Raw genomic sequence first — 21777 nt, 5'->3', positions numbered from 1 at the left:
GGTTTTACCAGATGCCAAAACACTGCACAGTAGATTCTACTCCTTTTAGGCAGGATTTTTCAACTCTGGAAAGTTATCACAGCAGCTTCTGTCTGCAAGTTGCACAGCACACTGGTAGCAATGGTAGTACATGCTACAATGTCCTCTACCTGCAATGCGGGCTTGCATCTATTTGACTGGGCACTGTAGCGTTCTGCCAGATGACACTGCATACTGGGTCATTTAGCTGACCCCTCTGTGGTGCCCCCCACCACCACCACCACCATGCCAATGAAATGGCCCCTTTGATATTTGAAGCACTTATGTTGTCAGTCTAAACACAGCCTAACTGACACTGTGAATATCATGATGCAACCCTCTATCACACACCTGCCTCATTCTCAGGTATCCAGAGCAACACTTAAGGTTGGCCATAGCAGCAAATGCAAACAATTAGCACAGAACCCACACTGGAGCTTTGTTAGAAAGCTCCTCTAATAGAACCTCAGGAGGGCAGCTTAGTTGATTAACAAAGCATAGCTGTGGCTGAAGCTGATTTACAGCCACTGTATAATGATAGCACAAATCCAATGAGTGCTAATTACCAGCTGCTTTTATATTATACTTGGCTGTGGCCACTAAGAGTAGAAGCTATGTGGTGAGGTGGCAAGATGAGACACCATTCATTAGATCTTGAGGTAGAGTTAGCTGAAACAGTGCAAGCTGCACAAAAATCACTTTAAGAGACTGAAATGGTGATTGGATGTTGAGAAACTATTCATTTCAAATTAATTCAAGAAAGCTAATGGCTTTCTTGTAACAGAGTAGATTAAGTGGTTCTTATTACTGTGCTATTTTCAGTCAGAGAGACCTTCCTCCTGCTTTTGACTGTACTCATTCATCTAGTGTTCCTCACACTGCATGTCAAAATCCAACATCACCTCTATTGTTGCACCAACTGCAGCTACCAAGCTTGCACAATTTATTAATATTTATTTTCAATCAATACATCCAGTATAATACAACACAAAACTGGGGTGCATGGCTTATAATATTTAGCTTATACTATTTTTACTAAACAATTTACTTAGTCCTAATCTTTTCCCAAGAACAGTCGCCTGGCAGCTTATGTTTAAATTAAGCAGAATAAGGTTTTAATTTAGCATTAGCCAGATTAGCTGGTGTCCAGCAATGATTTTAGGTGTGTCCTTAAACTACAGTGTTGTGCCAATTTATGTACTTGCATGTATGTAATAGAGAAGAAGCATTTAAGGACAGCAGCCTTATACAGTTGTATGCAAAGGTGTTGGCACCCCTGGGCAAATTACATATTATGTTGAATTTTGAAGTGAAAGAAAGTAAATACATCCCCTGCAGCAAACAGAAATGAAAAACTAATAGATGTTGTAAATGATATTGACACTGTATTCTTCAGATGTTAATGCACTATTCAGATTTCTCAGGAACTTAAAAAATACAAAAAATTAAACAGTAATTGTGGCATTTGCAAAGATTTTGGGTACCCTTCTACTTTTGAAGTCGCAGAACTTCGTTAACTCGTTAGGCCTTAATTGACCCATGACGACCTGTAAGGCAGGTCAAGAACTGTCATTAGGAATTGTCAGCTGATGATATGTTCAAGAGCTGATTCTCTGAGTCTTTTCCCTAGGGAAGGGTATGTGTGGTTTTTCTGCATCTTGCTCAACTATACGTAACAACTGTGGCAGTGTGATATACTAGCTGCCTGCTCTGGCCCATTTGTTCAGTCAACAGGAGTAACCTCCAGCTGTGAGAAGACCTCATCTTTCTGCTGGGGGCGGGGTTAGGAAAATAGAGCGAGCAGGAGAAAATAGGCAGAGGCAGTATGGTGTGTGTGTGAGTGTGTGTGGTGGGTGTTCTTAGGAGCTTGTGTGTTGGTGTGCATGTCTGTACCTGTCTATGTATTTCCTTCTCTACGCCACATGAGCCACTGCAATAACACAAGAATGCCCTGGACAGCTGCCAATTATAAAAGCAGACGGAAATGAGCTGGCGGAAAGGAGCGACGAGGGCACTCCAGAAACTCACCAGGCACACAACTAACTGTCACTTACTGGAAACTTCATGATTGGGACAGGACTTGTGTAATAGTTGTTACAAAGTATTACTGGGATGGGGTTTACTGGTTTCAACACTACATAAGTTGATGTAGTAATAAATCCTATTCTTTTTGAAAGAGCAGCTTTTGAAAGGATGAAACAGGGCAGGGTTAGCAAATTAAGTCTTAGGTAAGTGAGAGAATGAATAACTGCTAGAAGACGGGAAGCAGCAAGGACATGAGAAGAGTGTGAAATTAATCATGAGTTGATTTAATGACCTGCAGTGTAGTTGCATTTGGCAGGAGCTGCTCAGAGATGTAACCTGCAGTTTCTGTCCTTCTCCGCACTCTTGTCTATTTAAGAAAAAAATTTAATCAAATAGGCCTGTGGAGCAGCAGTGGACAGGGAGGGAAAGCAGGAGAGAAGGAGGGTGGGTGGGGGTGACGGTCGGGGGTTCACCACCACGTGTACGCACACTTACTACAGCAGCCAAGAGCCACTGGAAAACCACCCAACAAGCCAGACAAGCTACTTAGATCCTCGTTGTTCCTCATCAGTGTTCCTATATGCAACTGTGTCTGTCTACTCTGTGAAGTTTGAGTGCTGAAGATTTAAAATTGTATCTAAAAAATTTTCATTCAGCAGCTGCAGAAAAAAAAACCTGGAAGCTATGACCCTCGATGAGTAATCATGTTTTTCCCCCCTTGCTTTACTCATCCCACACAGAACTGAAAAGGCTGAATGCTACTACAGGAAACAAAAAGTGAATGAAGCACTGAACACATGAGTACTGGTGGTCACATACTTGCAAAACAACTTACAACCTGCAAAAACGTGGATTCCGTGGAAACAATTTGTGAACACGACATTGATGCGTCATCAAGTTTCCAGTTAATACCGCAAACTTGTAATCAGTCGCTTAATTGCACATCTGTCAGTTACCAAGTAACATCACTCATTTGGAGGTGTGTTTCTTGCCACCTGACGACTGTACAAACTCCCTGTGTCTATGTTCTGTGTGATGCTGAGCAGTGTACAGCGGTTGAAAATGAGAGTCGTGAGAGTGAACCAATGTAAGATGATAAAAATAAGATCACAAAAACAAGATGACAATTGTCTGTAGGCTGTAGCTTCATCAGTACAAACGACCTCTGACGCATTGTTGAAACATTGTCCTTTTTTATACTGTTATTACGAAAATATTGATTATAGTCACTTTAAGCTTGAAAAATGAATTTCAATTTAGCAGCGGCAACAGTTGCATTTATAAACAAAGGTAGATCATCATAGTATGATCATCTACTATTGCAGATGACACCTTGATGGCACCCAGATAGCACCTCAGCCAAAACGATGTTCTAGTTTTTCAGTATTCATTATCAATATTTGGTGTGACCACCCTTTGCCTTTAAAACAGCACTAATTACATATGCACACAATATTACAAGGTATTTGGCAGGTAAGTTGTTCCAGACTGACTCAAAGATCAGAGCTGTGTGGGCGCCGGACCATCTGTGGGAGGAGTCCTTGTTCTTCTTGTCGGTGAAGATGGTTCATCGTGACTCTGTAGCTGTATGTTTGAGGTCACTGTCATGTTGGAGAATGAATCTCTCTCTCTCTCGCTCTCTCTCTCTCACTCACACACACACACACACACACATATACATATGCACAATCTGTCTGTCTCCCACTCTTCATCTCTCACTTTCCCACCCTCAGATCTGTTTTCCAGTATTTGCTTGCAGCAGAGCGAAAACAAGGGGTCCTGGCACCACTGTGTCGTGTATGTAATTCTCCTCGCAGCGTCTGGTCCCTGTGTTTCTCTGCCATGTAGTAGCTCGGCAGACATAGTGACTCAAGGGAGGGTCACACATGCACATAAATGGGCGGATATGCGCACACAAACACACACACACTTGGGACAGCAGAGCAGATGGAGGGGCAGAGTGTCTAGTGCAAGACCAAAAATGAACTCAAACTAGACCTCATGCTGTCCCTGCTGGCATGTGTTAGTGTAGGCTGTGTCTGAATGCGATATGCTATTTGGGAAGTCCCCCCCCCCCACTATACATTTTCCATTACATGTCATCATGGTATATTATATCTTCTAAATGTATGTTATCAGCTCCACCCTGTCTTCTATCTTTGGTAGTTAGGAGTGTCAGTGGGAAAAGTGCAACATTCTTTACTGTAACAAGTGCAACACTGCGTTTTCTCAGCTGAGATAATGTAGTCTGTTTTCTCTCTGACTGGAGGTTAATCAATCGATTACTGTTATTGATTAACAAGGGCAGTTCAAAACAGCCTTAAAGCTGAGAGGTCGCGGAAGATGGAAATCTCTGTAAGGAGGTTGAGTGACTCACTGACTATACACTGTAAAGAGCCATTAAAACTGAATGCATATTCTGGCCTCCTCCCTTTGTTGAACAGAAAGCTGCTGCCCATACCTGAGAACAAATAGGCAAAATAGAGCTAAGTATAATACTGCTGAGAAGTGGCCTTCGGTTAGCTATTATTGCCACACCATGTTCACACCCCGTCCTGCACTTCAGATGAATGTTATCAGTAGAGCTGATCTAAAGAAGTGTATGTTGTCACTTCTACCTTTGGACTTTATGCAGGGGGTATATTTTCACATGAGCTTTTCTCACATTGAACTTACAGCATCACCAGCGTCAATCATCAGCTATAGCATTTGCTTTGGTTAGTCAGACATAAGCCACAAACACAGAAAAAGTCTGTGTCATGTCTGTTGCCACACCACAGCATCTGGCATCTGCTGCACAATTCGCCATAAAATTGTCACATGTAACAGTGTCAACTCTTACATATCTAAATGCATTTTCAGTTTGTTCCCAGGAAATTGTGGACTAAAGGCTTAGTGCATGTAACTAAAACGTAATATCTCAAAAAGATTTTTTAATATTTTGCAGTGCATTGAAATGTTTCTTACTGTATAAGCTATCAAATTTGTAATCTTTTTTCACAACGATGTGGAAGTTGTGTTATAATCACTTCCTAGTGACCCAGTGAACCTAAAGTTTTACTAAGGCGTTTCATTTCTTGTGCACACAAGCAGGCTTCCATCACTGTTGTTCCTACTGGCTCATGCCGACCTTTGGCAGTGGCAAGCTTTAAGAATGTGCATTATGTAATCATTTTATTATCTGAAATCTCTCCCCTGTACATGGATAAAATATGAAAAGAACAATGTTTCAGAACAGTTTGGTGTCTGTGTGTTTGTGGATGTGCACAAGTGACAGTGACTTTTTTTTTTTTTTTTTTTAATTTATTAGAAATCAAAAAGTGAGATCTCTCATATGCAGAAGTATTCAGACCTTTAAGTTAGTACTTTATAGAAGCCCCTTTGGCAGAAAATATAACTTCTACTCTTCTTCGGTAAGTCTCTACAAGCTCCGCACACCTGGATTTGGGCAGTTTATCACTTTCTCCCTGGCAGAGCCCCTCAAGTTCCATCACATTGGACTGGGAGCGTCTCCATAGATGTCTGGGCTTTAGCAGGGCCACTCGAAGACAGTCCCAAAGACAGTGTTGTCCTGACTGTTTGTTTCAGGTCAGTGTCGTGCTGAAAGGTGAACTGCTGCCCTAGTCACAAACCATGTGCACTCTGGAGCCAGTTTTCTAAAACTGAATAAAATTTAAAAGACGAAGCTACAGAAGATGAAGAGTCTAAATACTTTCTGAAGCCACTGTACTTGTGAAAGTGTGTGCACATGTGGGTTTCAGGCGTGTTCTTTTTAGCTTGTGGTTGTAGGTAACAAAAAGAAGCGTAGAGATATGCAGAAGCTTAGAGCATGTGTTACAAGTCATGAAGATTAGAGGGAAGTACCTTCATTTCTCAGTGCTGGTTTGTAGTATTTTTCCTTTTTGACACATGAGGAATTTAGAGCGCATGCTCATACCTTCGCTAACACTACAAGTCAAACACGTTTGCTTTTATATCACATCGATAACATTCCTGTCTGTGTTTCAGAAAAATAGTATAACAACAGTGTAAATAAAATAGATAAATCAATAAAAATAGTATACATGGGTCAAAAGCTTTTACTGTACCACTAAAAACCTGATGTTTTACTTAAAGGAGTTTTTTTTTTTTAAAAAGTCAAGATTTGGGAGAAAGATGACAGATAGATGAATGAATGAATGAAACTGACCACAGGAGAGGAAACGTGAAGCAGAGATCAGGGGAATGGAAGTGGTTTGGATGCTCTCAGGAAATGGGCAGCATGCCAGGGGCTGCGATGAGTGCTGACGTCATTTCGGTGCAGTAAATGAGGAGAACTCAGCCTGTCAAAGAGACATCTGCTCTGAGAAGCTTTTCCTTTACTGCCTTTTTTCCTGTCATGGACTCTTGCTTCCCCCATCCTCTGTATGCCAGCCAGCCAGGGCTGTTTGTTCTTTTGTGCAATCAAGAAATATAGCTCTTGGGAACATTTCTGAATTCCTGTGCGTATGACGAGGATCTTGGTTAATGCAGTCATGATGGTTTTCCTGTAATTGTAGTCCTTCACACAGTTATTTTCAGGCAGTTTGGGTGTGGTATGAAAGGGGCTCTGTGTGTGTGTGTGTGTGTGTGTGTGTGTGTGTGTGTGTAAACGTTCATGTGTATGCAGTGCTGTTGTGGGTTAGGACGAAGCCTCATGATCTACTTATGACTTTGTGTCATGTGACCACAACTCGTACTGGAAAAATATTGTCCTCATTATCAGCTGTAACAACTTGAGCTCATGTAGGTGTGTTTCTGTAGTTAACAACCAGAAAACCCAAATCTTGTGCCCCACACTCTTGGCCAGAGTTTAGTACACAGCCTCTAATAGATCCATCCTCCCTCTTTTCCTCGCTTGTAACCTCTTCTCCTCGCTTGTAACCTCTTCTCCTCCCTTCCGGTGGAAGGGGAGTAGTGTGGCCAGATCTTGACAGATAATCTGATTCTTGACTGTAATAATAAGCCAATCCATAGTAGGTGTGAGTGTGACTTTACCATCAACTAATTGGAAGTATCGCATGACAAACAGAGCAAAAGAGAGACCTTCTATCTGTCTGCAGGCTATACAGTCAGATAAGGTACCGCCAGCTAAAACTAATGCAGTATAATACTAATGTCCTGCAGTAGTGCCTTCCTTCATGAAGGTCATAATGTTCAGTCAGTATTGATGATGTATTATAAAGGTGTTGATTCAACTTTATCGTCATTTTGGAGGCTGTAGTTTTTGCTGCTGTTGAATTGTATTGCGTTATACGGACAGGTATTTCTTTCGTTTTGTCCCATGAACCCATTTATATCAAAGAGGTTAGGCTAAATAACTTCTCTTGTGACAGTTGTCCTATTTACAGTACTAGACAGAGCATGAAAAAGGGTGTTGAGAATCATGACTAAGTCTTAATCCATGTTAAATATGAGGGGACATTGCACAAGGTATTAGAGGTGTGGCGACTCTGGCATGAGAGCGGGACACTTTGAGAATGGATAATCCATCTTTTTTTTCTTCTAATCTTTTAACTTTTATCTTTTTCTTTTCAGAGGACTATGGACCTGATATATGATAAAAATTAATTGGATTGGTTGTTTACTAGCATTTATAGAATTGTTACTGAACATCCATTAACAAAGGGATCCCGGTGTGACAGTATATGAGCTCTGTGAAAACATGCTATAGCACAACTGTTTAATCACGCCACAGTGCAGCACTTCCCTGCATTGATGTGCGTATTTTTGTGAACCAATTAGGATACATGAAGTTTATGCCTTTGCATGTATGTGTCTCTCGAGGTGGGCACAGAATGGCCCCTTGGGAGAGCATTACGAATTGCTGCTTACATAACCTTAAGTTACCCATGACAACAGGAATGGATAGGGGCGGAGTGGGGTAGGAGCTAGCAAGATATAAAGAGAAGGGAGAGGAAAAGATAAATAAAGACCAAGATAAGAGACAGTGAGCAAGACTGAATACAGATAAATGAAAAAGGGAAGTGAGAAATTCCACCTTAGAGAGCTTTTTCCATGAGGGAGTGCAAGATAGATAAATTAAGCACTTTATCTGATATGGTTACTTCTCTTCTTGTCAACGGGAAATATGTTAGAACGATGTATTTGCCGATTCTACCAAAACAATAGCAGAAATGGTGTCTAATCATGAATAACATAGCTGTGCAGGTGTCCTTATTTGGTCCCGTGTTTGCTGTTGCACAACAAGCTAAAGGTCAAGGGTTTTTATTGTGATAAACACAAATATCAACTTGTACTTGTTATGATAAAAATAATAAATGAACAGTTGAGAAAGAAGAGCAGGAAGTTAATTAAAAGAGCAATAGGTAATACATTTAAAAACCACATAGTACTCTGCAGGTCGTATTGCACTTGCAATACAACTGCAAAGTAACAGTATATATGTGTGTATGTGTTTGAAGGGGAATGTATTAACAGTAGTGTGGATTTACACAGAGTGCTGGTCTTTTGTCCAAAAACTCATGAACTAAGACTCCAAACAGAGTAGGGCAATGTTCCCTTTTGCTCAGTATTTTAACAAAATAATCCCCTGTGTGTTTTTGTTGAAATACTCAAATAAACTCAACCATTCTTCAGGGATCAGTGTTTGACTCTGAAATGCTCTATATGCTCTCTGTTTGAAGTTACTCAGAGAGTGAGTGAATACAGGCCGGTGAGTGGTTTTTGGAGATGGTGATGCATGTATGCATTTGCAAGTGGTTTTGATTGACTGATGTTCGAAAGTCAACAGGAAATGACGGCGAATAAAACTGACTCACATACCACCCAACTCTTGATCCGAAAAAAAAAACCCCACCCTTTCAGTGTTTTATTTTCACAATGGTAGAACAAAGAAAAACCCATATTACAGACAAGATTATTACGTGTTTAAGGAAAAATAACTTTTCTATATGGTACACACACATGGTGTGTGTGTGTGTGTCTGTGTTAGTGTGTGTGTGAGTATTGATCCACCATAGCCTCAGGGTTTCTCAGCATCACTTACAGAGGGTCAAAAGAGGTAATAACACGCTTGTCCCTTCAGTTGAGATCCAATAATCGTTCAAAAAGAACACACGTATTTTATGTGTTTCAAAAAAGTCAGCCTACATCCAATCAGAAATCTATAACCTTCATCCCCATCTCATGCCAATCCTAAACATCCTCAATAGATCAATACACTCAAATTACAGCAGTTGTTCCAGTTAATTGTGAGGTGACTTAGTGCTAATGTTTTGAGTAATTGCCTGTTTACTTTCCAATAAGGTATTGCAGTGGGTGACTAAATCACGTGTGGCCAACCTACAGCATTACATTACTGATAGTGTCATTATTCAGCTTTTAAAGTCACATAATACACATTCAGTATTCGCTGATGAATGATGTAGTTGCATTCATATGGCCCTACTTCCTGGTTGCCTTAATTTATGTGCGAGCCTGTGGGTGTCACTGATATGCAGTAGCTGTAAAAATGTCCCTTTTCTGAGAGTGACAGCTTTAAATCTAGGAAGCAATGTTTCTGTGTACTGTATGTATGGTATGTGCTCTTGTGCATGCAGAAACCATTTCTGCTGTGGGGGAAAAAAAAACGCCTTTCAGCTCTTATCAGGGAGCTAGCAGAACGGGACCGATCACCTCCCACTGCTGAGCTATCAATGTGCAGTTAATTGCCTTTCAGAGCAAAAGCACGCTGGGGGGGGTGCGCTGGGGGTGTGTGCTTGCTTGTGGTGCGTGTGTGTTATTTATTTATTTTTTGCTTGTTTGTTGGCTTTTTCCTTTACCGATTAACCTCAGTTACAGTTCAGTATGGTGGAGGATCTGTGCCCGGAATTGTTCCAGTGAGCCTGCAGTCCATCATTCAGATTGTTTACTTAAATGATAGGAACAAACGGACTTGACAAAAAGTGATACAAACCACATTACACAGAGACAGCAGCACAGAGAGATGAAGAGGGGAGATAGAGGGAAGGACAGATAAGTGGAAAGATGGAGGGATGCGGGGAGAGAGAGAGAGAAAGAGGGAGAGGTGGGCCGGGCTTGGCATGCGGACAGTGAGAGCTATAGAGGACAAGGTCGTTCAAGGTCTCTTGTCATGCTTCGTGGGTTACAGTGGGGGTTTGAATAGGATGAGAAGTGTGTGTATGTGTTTTGGGGGGGGCTCCTTCTGGTCTACATGTGTATCATGTAGTTGTGTCTGAATCCAATGTCCTTTGTCAGTGACACATCAGAATGCTATGTGTGTGTGTGTGTGTGTGTGTGCACGCCCCCTTGCATATATGTTCTCCACTATTGGCCTTGTGTTGTAGCCTCATACGTGAGCTTCCTCTAAACTCCAGTTCTCTCATGTCTAATTGCATTTGTCACAGTTTGTAGCCTTGAATACCTCGGCACTAACCATGACTCCAGTCTATACAGTGCTTGTTTGATGAGAGAGGTACTGTATGCCCACTGCTTTGTACACACTAGATGAAGTGTTCACATTCTCCATCTCTGTGCTTGAAGACTTTTTTTTTTTTTTTTTTTTTTTTTTTACCAACGTGACCCTTAATAAGTGATGTTTTCAGACCCAAAAATGTTCCCATTTTGCTTTGCTCTGCAGGCATTGAAGCGGCTCAGCGTGGTACCATGCACATATGTTCAGCACATATGTACCATCGATTTGTCTGGTAGGGATATGCATAGATAATAGCTCTATACATTTGAAAAACATGGGAGGGAGATAACAACATGTCAAAATATGATGGTGCCTGCAGGACTGGATCACACTCCAGAAGCCCCTCAGCATTTTTCCATCATATGGTGCCTCAGAAAGGCATCCATGAGCATGTGTGTGTGTACATGTGTGTGTGGATTTGTGCAGTATGTAGGCGTGTCTGTTGAGCCACTTCTGCCCGTGTTAGGATCTACGCTGTGTTCTTATTTTCCTTTTCATCATCATCATTATTATGATTATTATTATTGTTATTATTATTATTATCCTTTGCAGATTTGCTCCAGCTGCACTGTAATATTTGTGTGTTGCAGAGGTAAAATGAGAACATCGATTTCAGTTACCGCTTAGCCACTAGTCTCTAGTCCTGCAAGCCAGGCAGTTTGTATAAAACAAGATGAATGTGATGGAAACTGTAATACAATTACTAGAGACAAATCGCATCCTGTGGATTTCTAGCTCAGCAGTAATACACACACACGCACAGTAACGCGTACACAGACACACATCTGCACTCATTCGCAGAACGGTGTGGATCATATTGGCATTGCTGTAAGATAAATGTTGATTGGATTAATGGCCAGAGATACTGTAGTTGTAGGCAGTAGGCAGTTGGATACAGTTACATTAAGGCAATGGTCCACAATTCGGCTGCACTGGGCTGGCAAACTTCTCCAAATAAAGGAAGGGTCAAGGACCTAGGAAGCTATTCCAGGAGTTATGGACAAATGGTTTTGACAATGACTTTTCCTGTATTGTGTGAGTCACTCCTAAAAGTAAATCAGCAACACACAGTCATTCACTTAACATATAGTCAATGCCCCCATTCGGGCACACAGTTGTTTGGTTATGGTGTACCAGGTGATTCGGGTGACTCACAGTTTGACCACATCCCTTCTTTATGTTCCATGGCGTGACTCCTGTTTGGCAGGTCGGTTATTTAGGTCAACCCACACTGAGTGAAACTGGCGACAAGTTTCTGTGGTGAAGTCCCCAAATAGTAACTTTCATGTAAATTCACTAAACAATTCTAATAAGAGATTTCTAACATGATGTGAGGATGGAGTCAGGTCTTGTGCTGTGTGAAAGCTAATGTTGCTGGTCACTGTGTAAATTGTACAACATGGCACACTCTGAAGTATGACAGGTATTGGGGTCACGTGATGTTTTTCAGAAACTGACATCCACGTTGAAACCCCTGGTGCTTCCACCCTGTGCGGCACTGGTGTGCAGACGTTTTTTGCTGTACCAAATAAAGGCATTAAAAAATTACACTACGACTAACAGCACATTAGATAATGGCTGAAAATATTAAGGCAAAACATTGCAGTTACCATGCACAGAAAGAAGGAATCAACCATTCATTTGAAATTCATTATCTCAGTCTCTTTCTCCGTCTTAAAAAAGTTTCGGGTTATATCTTTCTTCTTGCACCACCCCCTTCATTATAGATTAACATTCCGATAGTGGCCTTCTTTGCAATGAAAGACTCTTGGTATGTGGTTGGGAAATCCCCTCCATTAAGTCACCAAGGCAGATAATCACTTTGGGCCAGATCAGGTGGAAGAGTGTGCTTACACCAGAGTTACTCCAAGGATAACTTCCGTGAACATGGGAATTGTTCTATTTTGTTTCTCAACGAGGAGGAGGAGGAGGAATGAAAGGAGGATGATGGTGGTCATGAGTTGAACAACTGCAAGGATACAAAGAAACCCGAGTTGGCATTTATGCACCACCGTTGGTTATTAGGCTTAACTTGTATGTGCCGCTATAGTTGATTTTTACTATCAGCTGTTTTCAGTCTGCTGGGTAGAAACAGGTGTGATGTTTACAGTGAGAACAAGAATAAAATGACTAAACTATCTGTCTGTCTTCTCTCTGTCCACAGTGAATGAGTATGTGTTCATGGTCCAAGCCAGAGGGATCCAGATCAGAGAGAACGTGAAGAACATTGGGGCTCAGGTTCTGGAGCAGGTGGTGAGAGGAGCTTACAGCGTCAACGGCACAGGTGAAAACACACAGACCGATACACTAAGGTGTATTAGTAATGCTTACTGTAACTCATATGCTGTCCTCTATGCAAATACATGGGTGCAAATGCTGTTTTCCGCCCTAGTTAAATTAAAGAAAGTAAGAGTGTATAGTTAAGGTAGCAGTGAAATACTAGAGGTGAAAAAATAAAAAGCATTGATTGAAAAATGTAGAGCACACAGTGGAAGTCATGCAGGGAAAGTCTGGATTAAGCTGCTCCTGATGGTGATGTTGATGCCTTTGTATCTGTGCCATCCCAGATTATTCCTATGACTTTAACTTGAGCGAGAGTGATGCTCCTTCCACCACATACCTCCCCGAGGGCTTCACCTACCTCCCCTCACAGGTTTGCCCTCAGAGGCTGCCCTCCATGAGTGAGTACACTCTTAAAGTTTTTGATTTAAAGTTTTCTTTTGGATACTCATGATTCTGTGATGTACTGTATATGAGGCACCAGCTGAGAAAAATGCCTCTCAGTCTTCTTGGTTGACCGTTGATCACTTCAAACAATTGTTCCTCTGGTTTTCTTGGCCCTGTAAAATGTTTCTTTAAGTGAAATTCATTGTGCCTCTGTACGTATTTGTCCTAATAATGAGTCGTGAAGTGGGTCTGAGCTTGTGTTTTCTTTCAGCTTTGATTGATGATGCATGCAAAAATGTTGTAATGGCAGAATAGCTTTACCCAGCAATTTATGTCCCAGATTACTGAGCTGTTACAGGATTTGACAACTGTTGTTGCTAATTCTTGTGATCTTTTTTTTTTCACTTTTTCTCTTTAACCATTTCATCTCATTCACATGCACGTCATGGCTCTCTCTCTCTCTCTCTCTCTCTCTCTCTCACTCTCTCTCTCCCTTCCTCACTGTCATTCTTCTGCCTCATACAATCTCCCCCCTGTCCACACACACACACACGCACGCACACACACACACACACACACACACACACACACACACACACATACGCAGAGGGCAGGTTGGAGGTGAACATGAGTGAGGTATCCCTGGAGGAGGTGGAGAGATCCTTGCTGGATGTAAAGCCTAGCATGGTCCTAGGAGGCTACTGGAAGCCCGAAGACTGTTTACCTCGCTGGAAGGTAAGTGCGGATGTGACATTGTTAAAAAGACAGTTCACTGAAAAGCACTGTCGAATATACAGACAGATGAGTGGAGAAATATAACAAATGCAGATGCTTCCATCCAGGGCACAAGGGGGTTGATGTATGTTTTCAGCATGTCGATGATCCTGATCTCAACTCAAATAAACACCTGTGGGAGATTTTGGTTCAACACCACCATCATTCCTATAACAGATAACAGCTAGCAAAGTATTCCCAACAATTCTTTATGTAAGAAGTAAGTAAGTAAGAAGAACTACTGTTAGTAACGGTGCCATTCTGCTTGGAAACAGACACTGCTGTCAAAGATTTCAAACGTATTGAAATGAGACCTGATTATTGCTTTGAGCTCCACAAACTAGTTTGCTAGTGTGCTACAGCTGATGTCTTCAAGCTTTAGCAAATCTCAGTGAATCTCATACGTAGCAAAATAATACATAGCAAAGTACACGAGAGGATATAGTGTTTGTTTTTGAGTGTTCTTTAGTGTAACCCTGGAAACCTAATGTCATAATAGGGTTGTTATGTTTGACATTTACATGTAAAAATGTACACATGCAGTCATACTTAACTAATTACCCTAAGTTCAACAAGACAAAACATGAATTCAACCCTTTATACGTGCATTGCAGCACTGTTTCATTCTTGAACCAGCCTCCTCTACTATGTTCTCTTATTTTATCACCCTCTTTTTTTTTTTTTTTGGTCCAACAGTGCAAGCTTTCCTGCCATCTGTCTGTCTGTCTCTCGCATTCATTTGCCGTGGGGGGCTGTGTATGTTCTGACAACCAACCCTCTATCTCGCTTCCTCATTAGCCAGCAATCTCTCTCAGCTACCATAATAGTCCCCTCCCTGTTTTCGATGTCCCTTGCTTTTTGTTCCTCTCTGTGACAGTTTTCTTTTTATGGAGCTTCAAAAGAAACCTTAAAAAAAAGGAAACTGTCATAGCTACAACTCTATGGGGAAAAATAAATACCTCTTACAGATGTTTAACGCCTCTGTGCTTCTATGATTGATGCACGTCAGATCTCATTGAGGAAATTCGAATTCAAGAACCTGCCTTCAAGAACTCCTTTGTCACAAGTCGTCATGGTAATTAGTGGGGTGTTTTTTTGGGTGCAGTCTTCAACCACACTTTCCCATTTACCTACTGCTGAGAGATCATGAAACTTGGGACACTGTGTGCAAACAGCACCGTTACTTAGTTGCACAGATCAGACTGTGCTGTAACTCTGGTGTGTCCTTGAACATTTATATACAGTGTATACGTCGCCATTTGTTTGAATGTTATTTTGATAAAAGAATGTGTTGTATCTCCAGGTGGCAATCCTAGTCCCATTCAGGAACCGACATGAACACTTGCCGATCCTCCTGAGACACCTGGTGCCAGTGCTGCAGAAACAGAGACTCCAGTTTGCCTTTTATGTGATAGAGCAGGTATGCACACATGTATTTACAGTCGTTTGCAGGGATGAACAGATTCAGCTGTGTGGATGCAAACACTTGTAGGAAGTGAGTCCTCTTCTCACGTGAAAATAATGTCAGTGCTTTGCAGTAGATAGCGGTTAAGCAGTATCTCTATTTCTTTCTTAAGGAGGGCACAGAGCCGTTTAACCGAGCCATGTTGTTCAATGTGGGCTACAAAGAGGCTATGAAGGACCTGGACTGGGACTGTCTGGTCTTCCACGATGTGGACCACCTCATGGAGAACGACAGGAACTACTATGGCTGCACAGACATGCCCCGGCACTTTGCGGTCAAGCTGGACAAGTACTCCTACATGTGAGTCTGGATTCGGTCTCCATGGCTTTGTGCAGTAAATGCATTCCTGACCTAATATGAAATGAATATGTACAACTGTCCCTCTAAGGCTCCCGTATAATGAGTTCTTCGGCGGTGTCAGTGGCCTGACGGTGAAGCAGTTCAAAAAGATTAATGGATTTCCTAATGCGTTCTGGGGCTGGGGAGGAGAGGACGATGACCTCTGGAACAGGTGAGGGGAGATTTTGTATTTGTGGTTTTTTCCCTCCACCCTTGCCACACAGCAGTGTTGTCCCTCCCACCACCCACGCAGCTCAAAGGCAGCTGTGCACACTCAGGGCTTTTAAAATACACTGCAAAGTCTTATTGAGTGGCCCGTGTACATGTGGCTTTATGTGATGATCCCTTTTGTTTGCAGTTTCTATGAAACTCTTTTCTGTACTATTTCTATGACTGTATCACATGACATTATGAATTAATGAGCAAAAAATATGTTTGTGTTAGGGTGCGGTATGCCAATTTCTCCGTAAGTAGACCACACGGAGAGCAGGGGCGCTACATGTCAATTCCACATCATCATCGTGGGGAAGTCCAGTTCCTGGGAAGGTTAGTGTCTATGTGTGCACTGCTCATTCACACACAAATACACACACACACACACACACACACACACACCCCTTGGTTAAAAGTGGAAGCTGATAATTGGAATGAGGCTTAGGCTCATGTGATGTAAGCCAGTCACATGAAAAGCCAGAGCAGTGACTTTGAGAGAATTTCAACTCTTTTAAAGACTTTGCATGTGATATGCTTGTATGCTTCAGGGCAGAATTCCAGTCATGCTCCCTCTGCTCAAATTCTTAGTTACTTAAAACAGCCCAAAGAATAAGTGTTTCTTTAGTTCTCCAAAATGAATGTGCTTAGGTAAATCTTCTTTGTAATGGTCATGATTAATGCAGTGTAGTCATGTTGACAGTGAGGGCGTGATCTGCTGATGAACAACTCCCATGGTGTAAAACTGCCACTTTCTGTATAAATCACAGACAATAATGCTGTCAATGTTACCATGTTGTTACACCACGTGGGATGATGAAACCTGTTCCTCTTCATATTATCTCATTGTTTATTTATGCTCTGGCGCCACTCAATCTAAAATTGAAGCTCTTCTCTTTTCTCTTCTCCATTCACTGATTGGTTGTTCCTTCCTGCAGGTATAGTCTACTACGCCACTCAAAGGAGAGGCAGAAAGTGGATGGTCTTAACAACCTAAACTACTCCCCCATAGTGTCCAGGAGGCCTCTCTACACCAACATCACAGTCAGCTTGAGCAGAAAGCTTGCACCGATAGCTGACTACTGACGTAGGCACAGCCGTACTGCAGACCACCTGGGAATCAAAGTCCTCTGGGACATCAGCCATATCTCACCAGTTGCAGCACTGCTTAGGACTTTTTAGTTGATTGATTCTTTGCTTTGTTTATTTTGTTTGTATGCAAAAAAAAAATGAAGACTCAAATAAGTATGTTGGATAAATCATAAAAGAAAATAGGGATAAATGCTGCACTTGCTTGTGCTACAGTCCATCACTCCTCTCATCTGGGCTTATCTAGTCTTCAGTCTCCACATGCCTTTTGCACCATTTTGGCCTTCAGCATCCATTCATTCATTTTCTTATTCAGTCAACGATGAGTTCCGCCCTACACAGTCGTGCTTGCTTATTAAAAGAGGCCATGATACACAGGCACATTCAAGTACATGACACACATGCACGTACACAACAGTTTGACTTACATGTGCTGACATGGTTCCTGAGGCTTTGATTTTTTACTTTGCGCTTGCACTTCTTCTTTTCAAAAATGCAGTACACACGTGAAAACATTTGCATGCACCCACACACACACACGCACACACACACACACACACACACACATACCACCACACAGTAACTTTAAGCGAGTGGATTTTTGCAGCTGGTTCTGCAGGAGGTATGCCAAATCTACAAGATAAGAGAGCAAGAGAAAATGATATAAAGAGTGAGTGTTTTCAGTCATATAAACTGTATGTGAAATAGTTTATCCTAAGTTTTGAGAATATTAATACCTTAATCATCTCTTACCACTATATTTTGTCCTGTGAACATACCATTTAAAGACTGTGATGTTTGTGTTTGCATAGTTGCATTGGATGTTCTGGCTGCCTGCAAGTGGCTGTATGTAGGAGAGCAACGCTCATCCTGTTAGCAATAAGCTGTAATATCAGACAGCAGAACTTAGACCTGACTTCCTCACTATACAGATGCAATAGCACAGGTGCTAGCATACTCTTATTGGACTATGGAGGAGGAGTGACAGTGTATGCAAACTTCACATTCAGCACACCTTTGCCTAAACAAACATGCCACCCTTTTCAGAGCCTGTGTGTGTGTGTCTGTGTATATAAGTGAGGGAGAGCTATGCAAATGGCCTGTGTGTATTCTGTTGTCAGTGCGAGGTCTTCGGGGCGACCTCCAGGAGACTTCACCCCTGAAACTGTGACTGACTTGACTTTAGACCTCACTCTGTGTGCGGTATGTAAGTCCAGGCCAGGGAGAGATAAAGAGTCGCCGTTTTTATTTTTAGATCCCATATCCTCAATGTTTACTCACCTTCATTTTTACAGAAGAGAATTGGAGGTAGAAAATACTTGATTGCTGTCACTGTCACTGGTGTTTACAGAAGCTTTTGCTTTGTTATTTTTCAGATTGTCTAGTGTTTGTTATACTGTTAGACAGCCCTCCTTCACTGCGGGTGCTGTGAAATCTCTTCAACAACGTATCTATGGCTGCCTTTATTTTTTTAACTTCTTTATCTAGGCTTGGATAGGGAAAAGCGGATCTCAGTGCTTATCTGAGAAGTCAGGTGATAAACCACCACAGCTTGTATCCAGTATCTACTTGTTTGTAGTTGGTCACAGTAGAGTTTTAGTTGGATGGCATGCAGCCTAACTGTGCATTGACGCAGGCTGACAGCACTCTGGCAGTACACAGCAGTTGCTAAAATGTCCCTCCCTAATTTGTGTTTGACAGTGTTGCTTTTGAGTAAAATATCCCAATACTGTAAACATAGTTCCTATTTAAAAAAGAACACACACATACAGACACTCTCTTCTCACTGGCTGTCCTCTAGTCATGCAGCTACTTCATTTCACACAAATCGCCTTGTATACATTTCTTAAGATGTATCTTTTGGGGAAAATGTGGGTGGTTGACAAACTGTTGTGTTCCCACAAAGAAATAGAAAGTAAAGAGGCTGGACCTCATTTTATTTATTTGATCTTTTATGATTTATTTTCTGAAATTGTTCGGTTTTTATTTTTCTTGCGGTTGATGTGATGATTTAGTAGGTGACAAATGACTGGCTGTGTTAGATGCACTGAAACTTGTAGTTATGTGTATTTGTGTGGGTTTGTGAGGTTCAGATCTGTGTAAAACGGGGTTTGCTGCTCCATTTCATCCGGACGCTGAGTTCCTCTTCAGAAATGACAGGAATGGCTCGTTTTGATGAAATGGGATGGGACCCGTAGCCTGGTGTGTATTAATCTGCTGAACAGACACGTTGGAGGAGGCCATTTTGTGTGACAACCACAGGAAGAGCAAGACACCGAATCAGAAAATGCTAGTGTTCACTGTCTTTCACTGAGCATCTCCTTTATTCTAATTGAAAATCAATGGTGCTGACCTTCCAGAGCTCCATTTGAGGGAGTCTCTTTCTACGTGCTTGCTGGAACAACCATGACATTATAAAGGCTAGTATCGTCAGGCAAAACATCCTCCCAACTTTCATTCATTTCCTACCTGCACATAAGTGGCATAGATATTCTATGTTTTTGCCTTCTTTTTTTTTTACATCCATACATTTGTTAATCTGATGCCTTTTCATCCTGCCAGGTAAAGCTAATATGTTTATTTGTTGTTCTGGTTCATAGCCACAAGCAGAAGCACGTGTTTACCTCCTAGCCAGTCACTCAGGAGGTGCCCAGTGCAAGTCGTGGACAGTAGCAGCGTTTGTGTTAATTTAACTTTTCCATGTGCGTTTGAGTGAAATGGCTAAACCTCTCAGAGGTGTAACTGTCCTCCATCTAGATTTTGAGGTTTTTGTTTTTCATTTTTGTTTTTCCAGCACTGATAAGAACGTGATTTATAGTGACCTGGTTGTGAACAACCTAGAGGTTCTTTTCTAGTTCTTGACACATGATACACTGTATTTTATGGTTTTTATTTGTTTTTTTTTTCTTGCTTAAAATTAAAAGCTAGATGGAAATATAGCAAAAACCAAATGGTTTTAGTTTGAGTGACCAGGTGAAGATTCAGACCCCGAGGTAGCTCTCTGGAAGGAGGCCCTCTGGAAGACAGCTATTCTTAGAGTCCATATAAGACTCTAGACTCCACAATGTAGAACGAGCAGCTTCATCACACCGTATCCAAAAAGATGGGTTTTCTATGACTGCTAAACAGCTTTGTCCACTAGATGACTTAGTAACAGGAGCAAATCAGTCTCTGGCTTTTATCTAAAACAGGAAATATTGTTTTCAGTTGGTGATAAGAGCATGCTGGCTAGTCCTGTTCCTGTTATATATAACCTGTAAATGGGTCTCAATCCAGACCAAGAGCAAGCCTGCTGCTGACTGAAGAGGCTTCCTTGTACCATAATCTCACCAATTCTGATCCATTCTGTGCCAGTTTAAATGAAGGGACCATTCTTTGGGCATCTGACAAGACTGGCAGCCTTAAAGCTTCTTAATTTATTGCAGTGTTGTTTCACTCAAGTTTTTTTTTTGGTTTTTTTTTTGTTTGTTTGTTTGTTTTGTTTTTTATAAGCAAAAATATTTAAATTTAAAAATGTGCATATCAACATAATGATCATTGTAAATATCTTTGTGTGTAGTGTTTTAGAAATTCTATAAGGTCTTAAATCACTACAGATGCTAGCATAAAGAACAAGGCTTTGGAGGGGTTTGGCTGGGGGGGTTTATCTGGTGCCATTTTAAGTGCTAGTGAAGCTTACACAGCAACATCAATGTTTTTACATCTATCACTGCTTCCCAGCACAGCCTTTTTTTTTTTTTTTAAATTAAAAATATCCTTATCCTATAAATTTTAGATTCCTCTCACAATCTCAGAGGTGTTGTGCATTCCAGAAGCCTCCCTGTACTTAATATGCTGTAGCAGTAGAAGAGACATACCATGGCAGACGTAGGCATCTGTCTCTAGATGAAGTTCACTGTCCTCGATTCTGCGTGCGATGTCTCTTTGATAGTGACAGCAGTTGGGGTAAGGTGTAGGTCGGAGGAAAGCACTGCAGGATAGCGATGTGTCAGCCAAAAAACACCATATGCTTACAATGCAAATGAAACAGAGGCACCCAAACCAGCGACACAATCTACTCCAAAATCTACACAGATTAATTTTTCTTTTGTATTAAAGTTAACTACTTAAAAAAAAAGAAAAAAAAAAGAAAAAGGATACAGATTGCTAAATTTAAAATCTATCTTCTCTGATTGTAAGGAGAGAAAAATCTCCTTGAATTGAAGCCATTTGAAGCCACTTGTCAAAACTTGATGTCAGCCTTACGTGGATCTGTTTGTGTATCGGCATATTATCTTTTGATTATTGAAATTTGTATGATGGAGATTTTCTTTTATACCATCATTGTTATTGTCAAAGTACACCAATAAAACTTGTAAACATACAGTCTCTCTATCCCGCCTTTGTGTTCTGCCTGTGTGAGTATTTTTTCAGTGTGTTTCGTGGAACTGCTGCCTCTGCTCGAGCATTTCTTCACCTCTCTTCCCATAAAGAGATATTTAGTTTACACTTCATAACTTTAACAGAACGCTGGGTACAAAACTGGCCACAGAGCGTGAGCTGCCAGTGGAGGATTATACTGTAGTTTCAACTGCTGGCACTTTCTGTAGTCTGCATGGACTGTAAGAGAGAATTACAGTAGATTGGGAGATGGCTGCTTAGTTTGTCCAAGAGGATGTTGTGCAAAAATTAAAAAAAAAAAAAAAAAGATTCTCTCATTACTTTTTATATAATGGTATAACTTGAGTTCTCCAAT

At 41.3% G+C, this 21777-nt stretch overlaps 1 protein-coding gene across 1 annotated transcript in view; it reads left to right on the top strand.

Moving 5' to 3' along the window:
- The window catches only part of b4galt5 (UDP-Gal:betaGlcNAc beta 1,4- galactosyltransferase, polypeptide 5), a 33482-nt gene extending 12077 nt beyond the window's left edge, over positions 1–21405 (top strand). The window contains exons 2-9 of the mRNA XM_023425173.2: positions 12663–12782; positions 13066–13179; positions 13773–13900; positions 15243–15359; positions 15517–15704; positions 15793–15915; positions 16188–16289; positions 16892–21405. Of these exons, the coding sequence (XP_023280941.1) occupies positions 12663–12782; positions 13066–13179; positions 13773–13900; positions 15243–15359; positions 15517–15704; positions 15793–15915; positions 16188–16289; positions 16892–17039 (1040 nt within the window). The 3' untranslated portion in view covers positions 17040–21405. The remainder of the gene's footprint in view (positions 1–12662; positions 12783–13065; positions 13180–13772; positions 13901–15242; positions 15360–15516; positions 15705–15792; positions 15916–16187; positions 16290–16891) is intronic.
- The last annotated feature ends 372 nt before the right edge of the window (positions 21406–21777 follow it).

The sequence above is a fragment of the Seriola lalandi genome, unplaced genomic scaffold (genome assembly GCF_002814215.2).
Source record: "Seriola lalandi dorsalis isolate HSWRI2012SDOR001 ecotype SW California unplaced genomic scaffold, Sedor1 jcf7180002054767, whole genome shotgun sequence".
NCBI classification, from domain to species: Eukaryota; Metazoa; Chordata; class Actinopteri; order Carangiformes; family Carangidae; genus Seriola; species Seriola lalandi.
Note: the sequence above shows the minus strand (reverse complement) of the source record. Positions and strands in the feature narration are given on the sequence as shown.